This window comes from Xyrauchen texanus, chromosome 44, assembly GCF_025860055.1.
Source record: "Xyrauchen texanus isolate HMW12.3.18 chromosome 44, RBS_HiC_50CHRs, whole genome shotgun sequence".
NCBI lineage: Eukaryota > Metazoa > Chordata > Actinopteri > Cypriniformes > Catostomidae > Xyrauchen > Xyrauchen texanus.
In genome coordinates this window covers 11,420,593-11,440,750 of record NC_068319.1, presented here as the reverse complement: position 1 = coordinate 11,440,750, position 20,158 = coordinate 11,420,593, and the positions used below count along the sequence as shown (strand labels likewise).

At 37.2% G+C, this 20,158-nt stretch overlaps 2 protein-coding genes across 4 annotated transcripts in view; both read left to right on the top strand.

Annotated features, from left to right (window-relative positions):
- LOC127636477 (zinc finger and BTB domain-containing protein 21-like) overlaps positions 1-20,158 on the top strand; it is a 203,291-nt gene that overhangs the window by 155,726 nt on the left and 27,407 nt on the right. The window lies entirely within an intron of this gene.
- On the top strand, positions 491-19,129 carry map6a (microtubule-associated protein 6a). 3 transcript variants are annotated; one of them, XM_052116953.1, is made up of 5 exons: positions 491-1,516; positions 9,332-9,545; positions 11,181-11,377; positions 17,471-17,581; positions 18,637-19,129. In XM_052116953.1, the coding sequence occupies exons 1-5, from the start codon at positions 804-806 to the stop codon at positions 18,767-18,769; spliced, it is 1,368 nt and encodes a 455-aa protein (XP_051972913.1). In that variant the 5' UTR covers positions 491-803; the 3' UTR covers positions 18,770-19,129. The 3 variants fall into 3 exon arrangements, with proteins under 3 accessions (XP_051972913.1, XP_051972915.1, XP_051972914.1); XM_052116955.1 differs by lacking the exon at positions 17,471-17,581 and having other exon boundaries at positions 11,181-11,340; XM_052116954.1 differs by lacking the exon at positions 17,471-17,581.

Sequence of the window (20,158 nt, the reverse complement as noted above, 5' to 3'; positions counted from 1 at the left end):
TGTGTGTGTGTTATAATTGCTTTATCAACCATGTATCCATTACATAGATACTATAATGGTGAACAGGCTACAATCAAAACTGCTCTTTTTGCACTGCTTTTAAGATTTCTGCAAAATGACAAGGCCTTTTGTGTGAATGTAGCCTACTCTTTCATAGATGTGCATTTTGATGTACATGGATGCTTGTTTTAATGCCTTATTATTATTATTATTATTATTATTATTATTATTATTATTATTTACTAATTATTATTTATTTTAATAATTTGAATTGAAATTCCTCCTGGCTGCTTCATGTTTGGGAAAACATGTTGTGAGCTAATTAAAAATGAAGACTCTAATTTATTGGGCGGAGCTTCAAGCTCGACTCCTCCCACTGCAGGCGTTGCGTGATGATGAGTGTGGCAGGTGATTCAACTCCGCTCCAATTCGGAGCATCCTCTCTCGATGGACGCAGAGCAGAGACGTGCGGGAGGGGCTGCTGTGTCTTGCAAAATTTCTGGTATTGTAACAAGGGGAGCAGGACGAACGTCGCGGGGTTTCACGAAGATATTTTAGGCGTAAAAAAACAGGAACTCTTCGGCGTTTTCAGTCACCGAAATGTCTATTCTACTTTGTGTTTATGTTTTGTCATCTTTGACAGCATCCTTGTAGAGGAAAACCTTGCGAATCGGACAATTTGGGGTTCTGCTGCAAGGCTCGCGAGAGGGGTTACTTTACAGTTCCGCAAACAGAATAAAGAAAGCAGCTTTGTGTAAAGGAAGCGATTGGCATAATACTAGGGAACAAGTCACCAAACCATCATGGCATGGCCCTGTATCACCAGAGCCTGCTGTATGGCTCGGTTCTGGGAACAGCTGGACAAGGCCGACATTGCGATGCCTCTGGTGTTCACCAAGTACTCGGACGTGTCCGAGATGCAGCATCTTCACCTGCAGCAGCCCGCGCAGAAGCAGCCGCATATGGTCGCCATAGAAACGCAGCCGCTTCACAGCGATCACGATATGGTTACCAAAGGGTCACCAGACCAAGAGGAGAAAATCTCCAGATCCGTGATGCGCCAGGACTTTAAACACTGGAAAGTTCGTCCTGAGCCCAGCTGCAAGCCCAAGAACGAGTACCACGAACCAGAGGTTCCTTTTAACAACGAGACCCAATATCAGAAGGACTTCAAGCCCTGGCCTGTCTCAAAGAAGGGAGATCATCCTTGGATTCCCAAACCCTCTCCGACCATCTCAGAGGGCAAGGACCGAATCCCTGACAGATCAAAATACACCCACGCCAACACAGAGTTGAACGGTGGGGTGGAAAAGAGCGAGGTTGCTGACAAGGTACAAGAGAAGGAGATTCTGTCTAGTGAAAGGAAAAAGAGGCAAAGCAAGAAAGTGGTTTCTGACGTGAAGTTTGAGGGGCAAAGCGCAGAGGATGCCAGGACTACAGAAGGGAAAGGGAGGGCGGCAGTGGATGCTCTCAACCTGCAGATCAAACAGGAAGTCACCTCTGGCAGCTCCTACAGGTAGGGTGGGATGAAAGGCTATTTTGATTTTATTTTCTCCCCAAAACACTTTTGCAACCAAGTGGATGAGCAAAGTAAGCACACATTGACAGCTACAATCACAATGGGGCTTCTTTTGTGGAATATGCCTGTGGGTTGTTGACAAATAAAATGATAAAAATAACAAAGTAGTTAAAAAAAAACTTTTTTAAAGTTCGTTGAAATGTAATATTTGTGTCCAATTTGGTTTTATACATTTCTGAAAAACATTTATAGACTTTTGAGTATATTTAGTGACCTAAAATTGGTGCAACCATCAAGTAAAGGGTATTAGAATACTTGCCTTGCACCTTGAGTGTACACAACCTCATAAGTAATTTAAAAACTCAGTACTTGTACTCTGCACAATGACAATAAAGTTGAATCTTAATCTTAAGGAGAGCTGTTTGAATACAAGTGAATGGAGAAGATGCCTCAGACTGCTGCATAAACTGCTTTTGTGTGGAAACACTTCATCATGTAATGAATTGACTGACTGAGTGCTAATTTGCAGCATGTTTGCCATGATATATTAAATTGTTATCATTTCTAAAAAACAGTTTTAGAAATGAAATCAGGCATTTTTATATCATCTAAAATATTGCCCAATGTTTATGGTAAATCAGATAATCTGAAAGTTGGCTGGAAAAGACTTAAGACTGTAGCAGACCTTATCTGTCAATTTACATTCATGTGTTGACTGACGGCTCTTGATCTTTCCTATATGGTGGACGTGCCGACGTATCGGTCCATAGGAACAGCTGCTAAAAATGCATCTACATATGTAAATCTGTGGGTCATATTACTTTACTTTGATTTGGTGGACAAACAGTTTTCAAATATCAATAATATTTTAAAACAAAATTGCCTCACTGCTTATTTTTTTTGTTTTTGACATTTTTGACTTTCAGCCCTGAAAGAATATATAAAAATTACTTTGAACTTAGGAATTGAGAATGTTCATAATAGTAGAGTAGAGAAGATTCCAATTGTTTTCTGTGAATTGCAATTTTAATAAATTGGTGCCGTTTTTGATAAGTGGTTATTTATTTATATATATATATATATATATATATATATATATATATATATATATAGGAGTAGAGTAAAAGGCCCCTCTCCCTGTATATTTTTATGATTTTTAATCAAATAAAACTTGTTTGTTTTTATATGATTTGGTACCACAAAAGTGACATATTTTGGGATCAGGAAAAAAAAAAAAAGATTTCCATAGGTAGGCTTTTATCCCTTTTTACATCCTATTGATTAATGTAAATTAGGCTACTGCCAGGATTATGGGAGCAAACATCTTTGATTGCTCTAATGATACTCTGCATGAATTGTTATTAAGCTGCAGGGAAAGACAGAGCAAACCCAGCACAACTCCTGACATGAAGAGGCTGTTATATCCTTCATCAGATCTGTACATTATTTGAGTGTGTGAGTGTGTGTGTGTGTGTGTGTGTGTGTGTGTGTGTGTGTGTGTGTGTGTGTGTGTGTGTGTGTGTGTGTGTGTGTGTGTGTGTGTTGTGAAATGAAATGATCACTACAAAGGAGTTCAGATAGGGGTTAGATCCTGTGCATGGTGCTGTACTAAGACTTACAGATGGCAGGATGTGAGGTGTTGAGGTGCACTGGAGAAGAAGCTGCTTTTGGAAAAGGCTTTCATTTTCTTTAGGGTTAGGCAAGTTTTCGGGCAAAGTGAGTGTAGAGGGCAATCTGTACTGTGTTTTTTTTAGATTAGCAGTAGCAAAAGTGTCATTGCTAGAAGAATTGTGCTTAAGTTATATGGCCACATTTTGTATTAGTGTTATAAATTCTCAAAGTAATTATACTGACGATAACAAATGTGTTTTTTTTTTTTTTTGTGATTTTGTGAAAAGTGTGATTTTGATTTACTTGGCTTTGTAGATGTGCATTGTGTTGTTCCCAGTTCCTATTAATCAATCTTTCAGTAGTTCGCAAGTTAATGTAATTCTGCTTAGAGGATAGTGTAAATGTTTGTGGCTTGCTGTCCTGGGCTTGAGGCTCGAGGCTTGACCTGAGCTTTATTTTTTTTTCTTGGCCAGGAACAAGACATCCATGAATGTCTTTACACACACATACAGTACTAAGTCTATTTGTCATAATGCATGAATTAATTGTGATGTCATAGTGGGAATTTTGAAAATTAAAATACTTGTTTTGTTGCTTTGTCATGCTACAAAGCAGTGACAGGGCTGCAGGTGTATGTGCAAAGACACAAACTGATGAGACCGGATATAAAAAAATGATCCTCTTACAATAAGAAGGCTGTAAAAAAGCACAGCTTGTTATTTAATTGTGAACCACGGAATTGCTGGTGTTACTTGACATTATGCAGTCAAGAGGAAGTTGATTCCTCCTTTCTCTTCTGAATGTCTTTCTCTCTCTCTCTCTCTCTCTCTCTCTCTCTCTCTCTCTCTCTCCTTGCAGATCAATATGCTCTAGACTGTATTTTATCTCTTTGTGATTTATTAGTTGGGAATAGGGCTGGGTATCATTAAAAAATGTTTGATATCGATACAGATACCGATACCGATATCTTGACTTTGATTCCGGTTCCTAAACGATACTTTTTTCTATACCAATTTTATGAAATCTGTTATAACAAGATTACAAACATTACACATTACCTCAAAAAAACGTATCTTTTATTTTTTTAGTTTATTTGCTTCTTTTACAGACTCAAAGACTCATCTCCTGAGCCTTCTGGTCTCCTCGTGGCAGGGTTGGCAAGGGCTATAACATTAATGTGAAGAGGGAAAAAAAACAAGAAAGCTAAAGGGTTAATTCAGCTAACCCTAAGGATTAGCATGGTTTAACAAGATAACTAATGTGAGTTCAATTTGATCAGTTACTGTCAACCTTAAAGCATTTTTAGCATCGATTTAGCTAGCTATCTATAGCCATACATCCAAACAATAGCTAACGTTACGTAGGTCCCAGTTTATAGGACTATGTCACCGCACACAGCAAGTTAATTTAACATGTACACAAGCATGTACCACTACAAGTTAGCCAATTTTGTTTGCTGGTTTGTTTGCTAAACGTTAACCTTACCTGTTGGAGTCCCAGTCATAGCGCCACTGCATTCATCAGTAGTTTTGGAGGAGGACTCGTGTGGTGGGCATGTTGAAGGAGGCTGAGGCTCTGTGGCAGGAGGACACTGAGAGGAAGACTGCACCAGCTTGGTCGTCTTGCAGTTGAAGACAGAGCAACTTTCTGCTCTTAAGTTTATTCTGTGCACTGTCAAGTGCTTCGTCAGATGTGTCTTGTTGCCGGTCTTGTCAGCAATTATCTTGTTGCAATTATTGCATTGCACACTGATGGTATCGAGCCTGGTGAAATGTAGCCACACTTTTGATCTTTTCCACATCTTTTACATCTATGGGTGTTGGGACATATACATATTACAGCCTCAGGTGTGAGCCACGTCTCCGGACATAACCGGCTTAAACTAGTGTTTTCCTTGATGCCTAACCACAGCCAGTCACCAGCACGATTAACCCCTTAGGTATTGAAATATGGTACCGAATGACAAGACATTTTTTGATACTCGATTGTTTAGTGGCAATTCGGTCAGTGCATAAAATGTATCGAACTCAATACCCAGCCCTAGTTGGGAACCAAAAAATCTTGGAAAGCCAGATACATATTTGCGCTTCTCTAATACAAAATAACTGTGCTTAAAGTAGTTACTTCAGTATTTAGCAGTTTATTTAAAAAAAGTATAGCTGCAGGTCGGAGATCTCCAATTGAGGAAACCTCTAAAAGACGGCAGGGTTTCTCCAGAAGGGGGTCACACCAACTCCAAAAGGGGGCATCAATTACACTCACGGTTAGGGCTAGCGAAAGTGTTAGGTTAGGGGCTCCCTATATCTTTGCTGGCAGTTTGGAGTTCCCGCCCAATTTTGGAGCTCTGCCTGCAGCTATATCCTTTATCCAAAGTACTCATTTAATCAGCAGTCTTCCTACTCCAAAAAGTTCTGAGATTTATAAAACAATCTTCAAAAGTGATTTGATTGTGTCATTCTAAAAATCAGTTTTAACTTCTAATGTTTACTTTGAAATGTACAGCACAGCATACTTCTGTTCTGAATGTTTAAAAATAGTAAGTAGGTATAGCTGCAGGCTGGAGATCTTCAAATGGGGGGAGGGCGTGGGGGATGTGCCAACTCTAAAAGGGGGTGTCACTTCCACTTACAGTTAAGGTTAGGGAAAGGGTTAGGTTAGAGGCTCCCTAAATCTTTGCTGGAGGTTTGGAGCTCCTGCCCCTTTTTGTATATATCCTTCTATATCCTTCTCAAAAATAGGCAACGACCTTGTCAATGGATTTTGCACATTTTCTGTTTTGACATTTTATTTGTTGAAATTTTAATGTAATAAATGTTGTAAAAATTAAGATAAATTAAGCTTTCATTTAAGCAGTCATATGTAAATCATTAAATTGTATTATGCTTTTGAATCTACAGTAAATATTTGTATAGGCATGGGCCATGAAAACAATGTATCGGTTGACCATATTAGTGTAAGTCATTGATTTCTTAGATGAAAGGGTTGTTTACTGTAAACCAAATCTAAATCCATTTAGGCTGATTTAGTGAAGGGCATACAGATATGTTTATTTATTGCCATTCAGTGCATTATTGTATGGCAGTAGATAATCATGTTTGTATGCCCTTGCCCTTTTTTCTTGTGTAGTGCAGTAATTTAAGGCTACTGGAATCATGGGGGCCTATTCCCAAATTGAGAAAAAAGGGGATAAGTATAAAAACTGAAAAACAAAAAATAAAGTATAACACCAGAAGCAGCAAAGATAGAGAGAAATTTGTGTTTTGCCTTACAGTGCAGTATTACAGGGCTTATCTTTTTGGGATTCACTTAGAGTCCAAAGAGAATGTCAAGAGGAATATGTCATCATTGAGTAGGTACAGGAGGTAGATGATGCCTCGAGGAGGAGGTATAGGAAACGTATTGATCTGAGCCTATCAGAGAGATTATTTTGAATTATTATTGAGAATGTTGTTACATCGCTGAAGCTAAAACAAAAAGTGACGTGGAAAATCTAAATGCTTCTGTCCTCATTAAATTATCAATTAAGCAAATGTAAATGTAACTGTTTGCAGTCTTGGTGGATTAATTGAATGAATAGAGTGTTCATTAACCCAAATGGGGTGTCTATTTTTGGTATCTTCATTCACTGCATTATCTGTGCCAAAGGTCATAAATCAAACCAATCAGGATGTTGTTTTGGGATCAGTCAACACATTCTCATCAGTAGTATAACGTAGCTGCAGGCAAAACAGCCATACAAGCTTCCGTTAAACACCACGTTACTACAGAGAGCCAAGCCTACCCATAATGCACGGTTCTGGCACCCCATCACCACACAATTCTCTAGTGCCAGCATATTACCATAGTGACAGGAGGAATGTTCACAAAAGCTCAATACCAGGGGGAAAAGAGAGGTGTTAAGTTCTCTGTACAAACAAATAGTCAAACGACTATTCACGGCAACAAGATGTAATGTGTTTTAGATTATTTAAAGAAATACTGTATTACTGTAAACAAGCACATTATGCTAAGATTATCCAATAGCTACCTCTAAATTAATTGAATAACTTTAGTAACCCTGCATGGCCAGTAGCATAAAATAAGATGATGTAAAACAGTGTTGTAGCACAATGTTGGTGCGCCTTATCAAATGAAGGATTTGACAGCTGGTACCAAGCACTGATTTACAATTAGCACACTAGCTTATTGTTTCCATTGTGTAAGTGTGCTTATGTGTACCCCCCACCCCCCCTCTCTCTCTCTCTTTATCTTTTTGATTCTCTAACTGAGTGTGTGTGTGTGTGTGTGTGTGTGTGTGTGTGTGTGTGTGTGTGTGTGTGTGTGTGTGTGTGTGTGTGTGTGTGTGTGTGTGCGTGTGTGTGTGTGCATGCTGTACTCTTGCTCCTCCCCCTTCCTTTATGTTGGCTTATGGCCTTGGACTTCTATAGCTGCCTTTGCACTACTGTTTCTCCAACTGTTCAAGCATTCAGACTGGACTTCATTCCTCTTACATAACAGCTTTCTGCTTTTTCTGTTCACTTCTTGGTTCTCTTAGTTAATCAGGGAGAGACAGAGGCGTCCTTCTACATAAAAACACTTTGCTGCCCAACGGTATTATTGTCAAATTCTCTAACACATGAAGAACAAATCAGTATTTAATGGAAACGCATGTTTCAGAATATTTCAGTAATATTTTATCTATTGGCAATCAGAATTTTGTTATTAAGAAATAGTCTTTTTTGTCAGTACACCAGTAGTCACCAATCAGTTAAAGGGATAGTACACCCAAAATGAAAATTCTGTCATCATTCACTCACCCTGATGCTATTACAAACCTGTAAGACTTATTTCTTCAGTGGAACACAAAATAGGTGACTGAGGCTGGCATTTTGTCTAACAACTCCTTTTTTGCTTTATTGAAGAAAAAAAGTCATATGTGTTTGGAATAGCATTAAGGTGATACAATGTTTACAGAATTTGCTTTTTTCATTTTCTCATCCCCTATTTTCTATAAGTATCAGCATTTCTCCCCACATGCTGTCCCATGACATAATTGTCAGCAGCCTTGTCTCTTTTAAGTTTGTTCCTATAATAAAATGCCCTTTCAATTTAGACTCTTTCCTTATCCAGAGTGTAATGGAGTTTTGCTGGGGACCCTGCCACTTTATATAGGGGGAAAATATTACCCAATATTCTTACATAACAATATTAGCTGACAGATGGATAAATAGACATACGGATGGACGGACTTGCCTATAGTCTTAGAGAATCTTCTGGAGGCATTGAATGTTAAAGGCTTCTAGAGCTGTTATATGGCAACTGTATGTGGTCCATGTTTTACACCCATACAAGATGGTGGAAATGCAGACTGCCCAGTATACTAGCACCTTGGTATTAAGGTTAAGGTGGTGGTTGTCAAAGACTCTTTTTCTGAGATCCTACAGACAGACAGATGGAAAGATAGATAGTTTGGCATTACCCTCATTTTTCTCATCCTATCAGTCTTAATCAATAATCCTAATTAGCCAGATAGGAACAGAGAGAGAGAGAGAGAGAGAGAGAGAGAGAGAGAGAGAGAGAAATAGAGATAGAAAGGTGTTTAGAGATTGGACAGATCTCATTTATGATGCTGTCCTACAACAAGGACTGGAGTTCAGCATATTATTGTGAGAAGTGTGTTTATTTGTGTGTGCATGAGGATTAGTTCTACTGCAGCTAAATTGGGGGTAATCTGCAATGCGTATAGACGTGAAGTATGTATCATTTGTCTGTGTCAGCTCAGTGAGTAAAGACTCATTACTCGTCCTAAAGGACTGGCTACTGCCTCAGGAAACATTTTGCTGTGATGCAAATGGGGAAAAATCCCTTCATTGCTGGAATGTGGAAGGGCCTTGCAGTATGTTAGTCTCAATGCATGCTATTGCCAATGTGCATAATGCAGTGAAAAATACTTATTTTTATGTGCAAGTATATATATTTTTTACCTTTTAAAGCAGTCATTATTTTCGCAATTCCTTTTGGTGGCAGTGGTGCTCCAGAAATGTCATACTTCACCTTTACCTCTGATATTGTAGTTCTGTGGAATTTTTCGATATTGAATGACTCTAAATCCGTTTCTGGATCCCAATGTGTGGTTTTGTAATTCAATATGTGCTGAATGAATCACCCACCACACTCAATTTTCCAATAATGTTGACGTTATCTCCTCTTTATTTATGTCAGGACTGAGTTCAAAGCCTACACAGACGTGAAACCTGTTAAACTCATGAGGTCGAAGTCTCAGTATCAGCCTCCTGATGCGAGGACTGATCTGCAAACCAGCTACAGTGCCACCTACAAGGGTTGCCAGGCTAAACTGCAGCCAGATGACAACAAGGCGCTGGAGAGGAGGAGGATTCGCACACTGTACCATGAACCTTACAGAGAGCTTAGTAAGGTAAGAGAAAGACCCTGTGCGTAGAAGATGTGCAAACTAGAGACTGTTATTAGCATTACATTCTGTAAATTTGCACTATGTGTTTTTCTTATTAGAAGATGATCAAGATGATGATAATGATGATGATGTTAGCAATTAATGCACTTAGTTGCTGAAAAACAACTGAACAATAAATTAAAGGCGCCATATTCTACACCTTTGTAGTATTTTAGTTATTTCTTGAATTTCACTAATAAAGTTATAATAATGTATTTCATTTGCATAACAATTTTCCACCCTTCTCTAACTTTTAGAATTAAACAGGCTGTTTCACTGATGTACCTATTTGCATATGACTTCTATGTTGTAAGATCATCTTGTATTTGGCTGACCAGATGTTGGGTGGCACAATCATGAAAACACAGTCATGCAAATAAAGTACTTTAAATTTAAATAACTATAGTTCTAATTAGGGATGCCATAAATATCAATATATTGATTATTGATCAGCAATTTATTTTATCTATATATTTTTGAGGCATCAATATATTAACATTAGCCGACATTTAAATTAGAATCCTTATTTGCTTGCTTTTCAACTCACTCAGTTTGGCTTCTGTTCAACAGTCTGGCGTAATAGCGTTGGGAGACCACACGAGGGTGATATAACATTTACGTAAGCCGGTCGCGGAAACAATTGTTTCAAATTTTAGAACACGTCGTGCTGTCTGCAATATGTGTCCAATGTAGAGCCACCTTTAATTTACCCTGGCGCTCAAGCTTTACCAATATTGCGTTGGGAAATATGTTTGAAAAGACTTCTGATATGTATCTATAATCATCAGGAAAATCTTCTGATTGATGATGCGTGAAAAAGGAAATGATCACACACTTACTTCTAATCCATAAAGTAAAGTAAGCTAGGCCAAGTGTTTATGGGTACTGTGTAAGCACACATGCGCTCTATCTCACTTCGCTGCCCACTTCAAGCAGTTCAACCAATTGGAAGAAATGTGTGACACCATGCCTACCATACTCCCAACCTGGTGTTACAGTTCTGGTACCTAAAAAATAAATAAAAAAAATTAACCCCTAATCATAATGTGTATATATATATATATATATTCCGATCTTATTAAATATTTTATATATGAACAAATTACGTCTAAATGTGTATAAAGCATATTTTCATGTATGACAATTAATCATCATAATTGCCATTATTTGTTTGATTATCCATTTTCAGACAAATGTAATGATCGTGATGGCAGTAGTTGGGATCCAAGAACTGGCTGTGTTAAAATAAAATACAGAACCATATGATTTTCATCACATTCGATTCTGTTGTTCATACTGATAATTTTTGTGTCTTATTATTCATAAATTATCTTGGTAGACTGGGTAGGGATCTTTGATTATGTCTACATACTAGTACATTTAACACTTTGTTTTTTAATAGCAAGGACCTTAATAACATATAAATGGTTGTTGTTCTCCATCTGGATCCCTTGTTTCGGTTAGATTTTCATTGCTTCTCAAGACCAGAAACAGAAAACAGACAATTGGAATCATCATGGCGCTGCTTAGTGGTTGCTCAGGAAAACTGTGGATATGTCCCCTTTTGCATCTGTTTATGCCCTAAACTCCTCTCTGCAGGTGGAGAGAACAAGTCTTCCTCACCCCAAACCAAAAAAGACCCCAGGCAAACCGCTGAAGAAGTCCAAGGAGAAGCAGGTGATGTCGTTACGTGGTTCGAAGAAGAAGAGCTCCGAGAACCAGCCAGAGAGCAGAGTGGCGCCAGGCGACAAGGAGAAAAGTAAAGAGATCAACAACAAACTGGCTGAGGCGAAAGAGTAAAAACCATTGCACTTCTTCTCTCATTTAATCTCTTCCTGTAAGGGTGAAAGCAGAACGAAGGCTGCAAAATTATTTAAAGAGAGGTTCTCATTCCTTTACTTTTCTGTCTATTGCTGCCAACTTCCTTCACATTGACCTCTCTATTTCTATCTACCCTGCTGAAAACATTTTAAGCAGCCTAAGATGATTTAAGCTGGTATAGCTGGTCTCCCTGCCTGATCACCTGAAATGTGGCCAAAACCCCTCTAAAACTAGCCAACAGACCATCATGACCAGCAAACCATCTTAGGCTGGTTTAAAATGTTTGTTTCAGCTTCGTATCGGATGCACCTCTCTTGTTTTTCCTTACTGTATATTTCAAATCCTTCCCCACCTCTCTCTCTCTCTCTCTCTCTCTCTCTCTCTCTCTCTCTCTCTCTCTCTCTCTCTCTCTCTCTCTCTCTTTCACTCTCTCTTTTTAACTTTTCCTTTCTAAGAGGTCAGTGGGCTGTTTTTTTAATCAAGATATTCTTTTCAGGGTTGAATTTGATGTTTTTCTCCTTTTTTGGCCTCCCATCAAGTACAGTTGCACCAGTAATATCAAAGCGTTTGCATTTACTATAGCTCCACCCACTCTCCTCATGTCCATGGCGATGTATCCATGGCAACCACTTTACTAGTCGGCCAGTAGATGCTCTTATCTTGCATGGAGCAATTGTCTAGAAGCTCTGAACATGTATGTTTTAATTCCCATCAGATGCACAGACTGGTGGGTTTCATTTATCAAGGGTTTTAAACAGATTCTGATTTATTTCAGATTGGCTTTTTAAGATCATGTTTATTTAAATTTGCCAGCATACTGTATAATGGTAAATATAGGCCAGACCAAAATCTTTGATAAATGTGCAACTTTGGTTTTAAAACTGTATTGATTCAATTCTCTGCTTGCTTTGCCTGTTTTATGTTGTCATTTTATTGATTGAACACCCAAGCTCCCAAGTGATATGTTATGATGTCAGATCACTTTGGTGCTGTTTTGATCATTAATTACTATACTTCATTAGGATTTCTTTTTATTTGTTTGCAAGTTTTGAGAACCATTCCATATCATGAAAATGTTGTTGAATCATTATAAGAACATAATATTTCCTAATAACTTTCAAAAATTATCCAGTTAAACTGAAGGTCAGACAGTAATTAGACTCCATTTCCACCCATTTTGTTGCCCGGGCAACCAACCCTAACATGATATTGCATTATAGGATGTACTGTAAATTTATCTTTGGAAATAATATGGTTTAAATGTTGGCTGTGACATGTTGTGCAAAACAAGCCTGTAGAAAATCCAATTGTTTTACACTAAAATATGTTTTTGTGCATTTTTTTCTTCTTTAGTTATGAGGTTTTGGTGGGTTTATATCCCACCACAAATCACAAGACACCAAGAGCTGCACCACAACCCTTAACACTGTATCTCTCACCTCCATCCAAAATAATTCACTCTCTCATAAACTAAAACAGTGATTCCCAACCAGGAATACATGTTCCCCAGAGGGTACTTTAGCAGGTTTTGGGTAGGATTTTGCGTCTGCTATAAACTAACAAATCATTCATTTCGTTTTATGGAACGACAACAAAACAATGTGTGAAGTGTTATGTGAAGTTTTAGACATTTGAGTAGAGTTTGGAAATGTACAGTATGTTCAACTTGGTGAGTCTGTTTTTAACCCACAACATCAATGTTTTTTAAGTAGCTCTACCAATATAAATGGTAATGCTGAACATTATATAGTATAATTTAAGTTAAAAGCAACACATTTCTGGTTTGGTGTGAATGAAGGGGTATTTTAGCCACTCTGATATAGCTACAGAGTGGGGTACATGAGACAAAAAAGGTTGGGAAACACTGCAGGAACACACACACACACTCAAGATGAAGCGCTTTGTCATGCTACCCATCCCCCTTAAGGGAGTACCCGAGCTAGACAGATGGGCGATCCCAAAAGTGCAGAGAAAACTCAAAAGATCAATAGGTTAGCCAGCTTTGAAATCAAAGGCCATCTTTTTTGTGAATGCAGATTCATTCTATTTATTATTAATGACTTCCCCAGAGTGTCTATTGCTTTGTTTTGCTCCTGCATCTCCCCTGTTCAATGGCAGATATGACTTGTATTCTCAACTAATTGTTCTGTTTATTATCATGTGTTCAGCGATGTAATGGTAAGTCAAATGCAGTCTGTTCGGAATGCTGTTTGTTTACTCTCTTTGTGTTCATCAGCTGCATGGCCTTTATGCCATCTTTTTCTTTTGCATTGAAAATGTGTCCTCAAAAAGGCCTCTTTCCATGATACACATGTAAAAAAGGACCTTTCATATGATATTTTCATGATCCCCTCTAATTACTAATTTCTCTAGGTCAACTTAATTTAGAGACCATGAGACTACAATGTAAAAGTAACCTTAAAGGAATTGCATTCTCCAAAAATGAAAACTCAGCACCCAGTACATTCAAAATTTCTTCTTATGTGTTCTGCAGAAAAAGTCATATGGATTTGGAACGAAATGAGGGTTAGTAAACGATTACAAAATTGTCATTTTTGGGCAAACTATTCCTTTAAATGTTTATAGCTCATGTATTTAGACAAATGTGCAAGCCTTTACAATAAATGTTTTGAATATAATCTAAAGAGGTCTGATGTAACAACACATAATCATGGCTTTCATTTTCCTTGCATGTGACATTACACTTTTGCAGATTCATGTCAGTTTGTGATGGAAGAACTAAAGATGTTAGTGCATCTTTGAATGGCATCTTTGTATCTTAATCCCTTTATTTGCTGGCATTATGGGATTGCATTGTGTAAGATCATGCTTTGCATTGTTTTTATCATGAACACCCCTCTACAAGTCCCCTCTCTGTCTCTAGTCTTATTCGTTGTGGTCTTCTCCAGTTTCAGTATGCAAGAATAATGTGGTTTCATTGTCCTGCTGTTTGCCCAATCAGTGCACAGTAAGCCTGTGATCTTTTGCCAGATTGAAGAAAAAACTTGGTTGACTTGAAGCCTGTCTATAATGCATTATAAAAGCATTCATATTACATTTATAATGCCTTACTATACCACTCATAATTAGTTGTATTTTCTCGTGAATAATTGTATCCACTTTCATAATACATTATAATGTTTAAAGGTGCACTCAGTAACTTTTGTCTTTGTGTCATCTTGGACTTACACTGACACCTAGCGGCTTGGATGCACCGTCGTTTAAAATCAATAGTTTTCAGATTCAGATTTCATTGTAGAAATGTGGAATTCACAGTCAGCCATTATTACTTTAATTAATGAGTGAACATGTCAAATAACAGGATGTTTAGTGAGATTAGGAGAGTAGTATTCGGCTGGTCATGTGATTCTAACATACCCCATGTGCGGACCCTCTCCATGTAGAATAAAACAACTTTTATAAGGTTACTGATAAGACTGGAGTCTTCATTGTAATGTGAGTGCTCATGATTTGCTACATATATTACAAAATTACAATTAATGTCTTTAGGAGATAAACATTTTAATGAGGAAAAAATGTGTGCAACTTTAACCATAGTTATAACTTTAAAGAGTGTAATGGATTAGAACACCTGATCAATTTGATGTCTCGTGTATCATTTATTTAATCCGTTAATGTGTATCTTTTGCAATTGAGTTTGTCAATCAGTCCTGTGACAACAGGATGCATTAATCTGTTTCATCTGCACTATTTTTAACAGTCGTCTATGTATAGTGCATCAGACGGGCGCTTTTGAAGCGTCTCGCTGATTTTCAGCATTAAAAGTGCGTTTTTTTAGGATGCTGTTTTTTTTTTTAAGTGTTTTGCTATGCATTCTGTTTCGCTTCTGTCAAGAACGCGTCCTGTGTAACTGCTCTCGTTCTGTGGCTACTGTTAAATTAGATGTACTTCAAGCTTGAATTGCTCCGAAAATACACAGTTTTGATATGGAATTTACATACAGGTCAGGGGCCATAATTAATTGCGATTAATTTAAGTTTAATGTGTAACTTTTTCTTAATCGTGATTAACAGATTTACTGTATTACAAGTATTTTCAAATGTAATTGAATCCCATTACAAGTATTTGATCATTGTAATATGATTAAATAATACAGATTACATGTAATATGTTACTACCCAGTGCTGCATACAAACATGTAACCAGTAAAATGTATTAAGAATGTAAATAGTGTCAATTCTTATTTCATGTTCACTTGTAATGCTGTTGAGCATTTTGAACTGCTTCTTATTATTAAAAAATACAGTACAAAATACAGTAAAAATACATACAAATTTCCAAATGAATGACTTATGAGTGCTTTTGAATCTAAACTGAAAACATACAGTACTTCCTACCAAAAGAATTACTTTTATTAGCCTGTTGCTATCAATTTGCTATCAATTCCAAATACTTCTTCCTCCAAAGTACTAAAGAATTGTTAATGGATCCGTTTAGGCACAGCAATCGTTAAGAGGAATCGGAATGAGAATTCTTTGAATTCCTTGCAATTTCCCATTCATAAGAATATATAATGCATTATAATTAACGTTGTGTATTTGATAAGGACTTATGAATACTTTTATAATGCATTGCATAAACAGGCTTCAAGGAAGTGGTACCAAATCCAGACTCAAAGACCGTGTCTTTTTAGAATCTGATTCTGGTGAAATTGCAGAATTTCGTAATGACTGAAAGTATTGATTTCTTCAGCCTGGCTGTGGAACACAGTCTTGAGGGCCACAAGGCGCTCATCTCTGCTCTGCTGTGCTCTGATGTTTCAGGGTGAGGGCCTTTTTTTTGTATTTTGCAGCCTTTGGTGACTCTATTACTTTACTATGATAATGTGAGTATAAAGGGAAGGAGTCCTGGGGAGACAGAGGAGGAAAAACTAGTAGGGTTGTACATGCCCAGCGTGTGTGTGTGTGTGTGTGTGTGTGTGTGTGTGTGTGTACTTAGCACAGGTGCAAGAGTCCATGCATTCTAAAACAGGAGAGAAAAATTTATAAATAATAATAATGTGATGTGAAGGGGCCTCAGATTTAACTGTGATGATGTGAATTGTGATTTCTCTCTGCTTGCTCATATTTATTGAAATGAATAAATGCAAACGCATAAACAGAGGTGTCTGGTTCATTTTGTTTGAGATGTGGGAGGGTTTGGGGACTCAATGCTAGTTGAATCTGTATGTCCTTTCTTCTGTCCGTCTATCTGTTACTGTCATAGATGTTGAATCCACATGGAAGAGAACAATTCCAAAGTTTATTGTTTCTGTTTGATTTTGCAACATTTTTGGAGTGTAACATGCTCTGGAATGGATTCTAGCATCTTTTAAGTTGTGCATATTGCCAACAGCTGAGAGATGAGAAATATATATCTTTGGCTTCTTGATTGAGTTTGATATATTTCAGCTTTCATTTCATCAAAGTGTCTCAAAAATATGTGCAAAGAACTAAAAGATGCATAGTGTCCTACTCCAGGTCCACTTAACACAGATGTACGATAAAATGGGAAATATTGAAGACCCATCTTGAATAGACTGAGAATTACTGATTGTGATTTATTGATTTATTGAAATTTGGTTAATTCTTAGTAATGATTTTGGAGTTAAAGGAACGGTCACCCTAAAAGTGAAATTCTGTCATTGTTTACTCACATGTCATTCCAAACCTGTATGGCTTTCTTTCTTCTATGGAACACAAAAGAGATATTTTGGAGAATGCACATGCAGCTTTTCCATAAAACAATGCTTACCAGTGGCGGTCAAGCTCCAAAAATCCTTGAAAATTGTCCATATGACTTATGCTCTTCATTCCAAGTCTTCTGAAACCAGTGTGAAGACTGGTTTCACACTGAAAAATAAGTTTTCACTTAAAATAAATAAGTTCTATTGAGTGAAATTCTGCAAAACATCTCCTTTTGTGTTCCACAGAAGAAAGTAAGTAATTCAGGTTTTTTGGACGACATTAGAGAATATAAATGATGACAGAATTTTCATTTTCTGGGTGAACTATCTTTTTAATGACTTGAATGTTTAGCTAACGAGTGGTCTTGTCGTTCGTTTGAAGGGTTATGCTAAAACAGTACCACTACATTCAGCTCTGTCAGCCCATCCGAGATATTGGTTGGGTGCAGACACTAAAGCAACACCTGTGGCGCTGTACACTCCCAGACCCAAGGTAAAACTCATCTGAGATTAGTAAAAACTTTACGCCTTTATCCGTACTCTAAACAGCACAATTACTCTCTAACGATTTCCATTGGGAGGAGTTACAAACCATATCTGTTCAATGTTATTCATGTTTTGATTTGCTCCCATGCGTATTCTCTTCCATATGGAAAGTGTTGGGCCAAAGGAGGTTGAATAGGATAGTTTGACTGCTCACATACTGTTTGTTGTCTTGAGGATATTGATCATTTGTTTTGTTCTAGTGTACTTTGTGCATGCATGTTTTGGTTTATTGCGATATGCCATCACATACAAGCTTGTGTGCTTGTTGTAGAAAAATAAGTCAAGAAGAAGGCTTTTTTTTCATAATGCATACATTTGAGTCTTGAGGCAATGCTCAGTGTAGAAGTGATTGAAGTATTACATCTTTTCTGTGGTACTTGTAAGAAGATTAACAATCAATATTTTCTCCTTATTACAGGAGTAATCAATTTACATTGAACTTTAAATGCCACCATATAAATTAATTTCAGTACATTCAGGAGATTAATGAACCTGAACTTGCTGATATTTGAATGTACTTAAGTATTAGAAACAGCAGTTTGTGTTCATGTCCAGTCTGTCTTGTTGCTTTCATGTTGATTTTTCCCTTTCTTGACTTTTCCTTTGAACAATCTGAGATTTAAAACTTTGTTGAAATTCAGGTTTAGCATTTGAATCCCCTCAGACCCTACAGTATATCATATCTATATACATAGCCTATTACTATTGGAAAATGAATGTATAACTCACCAAAAATACTCATTGATGCATTTGCTACACCAGCTATTTTTTTCAACTTGCATTGCTCAAACTATAAATAGACTTTCTATAAAAAGAAGTGTAGAGCAAAGCATGGTCTCAGAATGCTCAAAGCCTCTTTTCTTCTGTCTTCAGAATAAAACACCTCATGTTGTGCCTTTATGTCTCTCTCTCTCTCTCTCTCTCTCTCTCTCTCTCTCTCTCTCTCTCCCCTGTCTTCCTTCCTCTCCTCCTTTGGCAATGTAACACTGTGCTGCTCCCTAGTGATTCTGAGTCTGGGCTCGGACGAGTCAGTGATTATTATTCCGCGGGTACCTCTGGAGGAGAACCACTGGTGGAACGACCAGAACCACGGAGCCGGGGAGTAGTCCGGTTTGCTCCGGATGTCAAGTACTGACACAAAGCACAAGACCAATCAACTCTGCTTTTCACAGAGACAAGATGGGAGGCAGCTATAGACAATGAAGTAATTACAAATATTTTTTGCAGAGAACGAGAGAGCACGCTGTGGAATTAAAGTACTGTATGTATTTATTGTATGTTATATATTAAGACTAAATTATGAGCTTCCAAATTTGGAAAAAACGAAGATACCTGCACTCCCAGACTGTTTGCAACAATTGAAATGGTGCTATCACTTAATTTCTCTAATATACTCTTTCTCAAAACAAACAATGGTGCCATGATGATCATTTAGATTAGCAAATATCATATGTCATTACATGCTTCCTTACAGTATAACATACTGTTTAAAAGTCCAATAAATGTGATAAAATTAGTGTTTATCTTGTTGTTATTCTTTCTTTGTTGCATTACACATCCACCTGCTTTCATTTCAGTTACAACACTTCAGTTGTATCCTTATAAAGAGGTTATTTCAGAATAAAAAACATGAACTTTGTGTCCTTCCTTCCTACAGCCCAGTCTAATAAACACAAACAACATACACTTTTTAAATTACACAACCTCTTGTCTAGAGTATATATTAAAGGCAAAAATTTTTTTTTCAAAGACGCACAATAAAATACATATTTTTTTATTTTCCAAAAATATTATGACATTCTAAGAATCTTAAGCAAGGTTAATGTGTATTCAGAATGCATTCACACCCCTTCATTTTTTCACATTTTGTTTTGTTGCAGCCTTCTGCTAAAATACTTTTAAAAAAAAAACTTTTAACATCAAAAACTACATACCCCATAATGACAGGGCAAAAAAAAGATTTTCAATAACTTTGCAAAAAACTGAAATATTAGACTACTTAAGCATATATGACCAAACATTATTATATTCAGGACCTTAATTACATAGGTAGGTCTGTAGGACCAAAAGTAATTACTTTTAGTGCCTTTATTACATACACTGGCGGCCAAAAGTTTAGGATAATGTACAGATTTTGCTCTTATGGAAAGAAATTGGTACTTTTATTCACCAAAGTTGTATTCAACTGATTTTAGTGTATAGTCAGGACATTGATAACATGAAAATTACTATTAAAATGTGAACTTAAACTCATTCAAAGAATGAGTCCTCAATCCTCCATGTGCAGCAATGACAGCTTTGCAGATCCTTTGCATTCTAGCTGTCAGTTTATCCAGATACTCATGAAACTGGTGATGAGCGGGTAGAGTTCAGTGAAGCTGTCAGCTGAGGACATGTGAGGCGTCTATTTCTCAAACTAGAGGCTCTGATGTGCTTATACTCTTGTTTAGTTGTACATCTGGCCTTCCTCATCTCTTTCTGTCCTTGTTAGAGCCAGTTGTCCTTTGTCTTTGAAGACTGTGGT

What these genes read in the sequence shown, in the direction of transcription:
- map6a (XM_052116953.1), top strand. Translation starts at nt 804, where the DNA reads ATGGCATGGCCCTGTATCACCAGAGCCTGCTGTATGGCTCGGTTCTGG. An exon ending in AAACTGGCTGAGGCGAAAGA is followed by an intron (nt 11,378 to 17,470) that starts GTAAAAACCATT and finishes GTTCGTTTGAAG; the next exon opens with GGTTATGCTAAAACAGTACC. An exon ending in TGTACACTCCCAGACCCAAG is followed by an intron (nt 17,582 to 18,636) that starts GTAAAACTCATC and finishes GCTGCTCCCTAG; the next exon opens with TGATTCTGAGTCTGGGCTCG.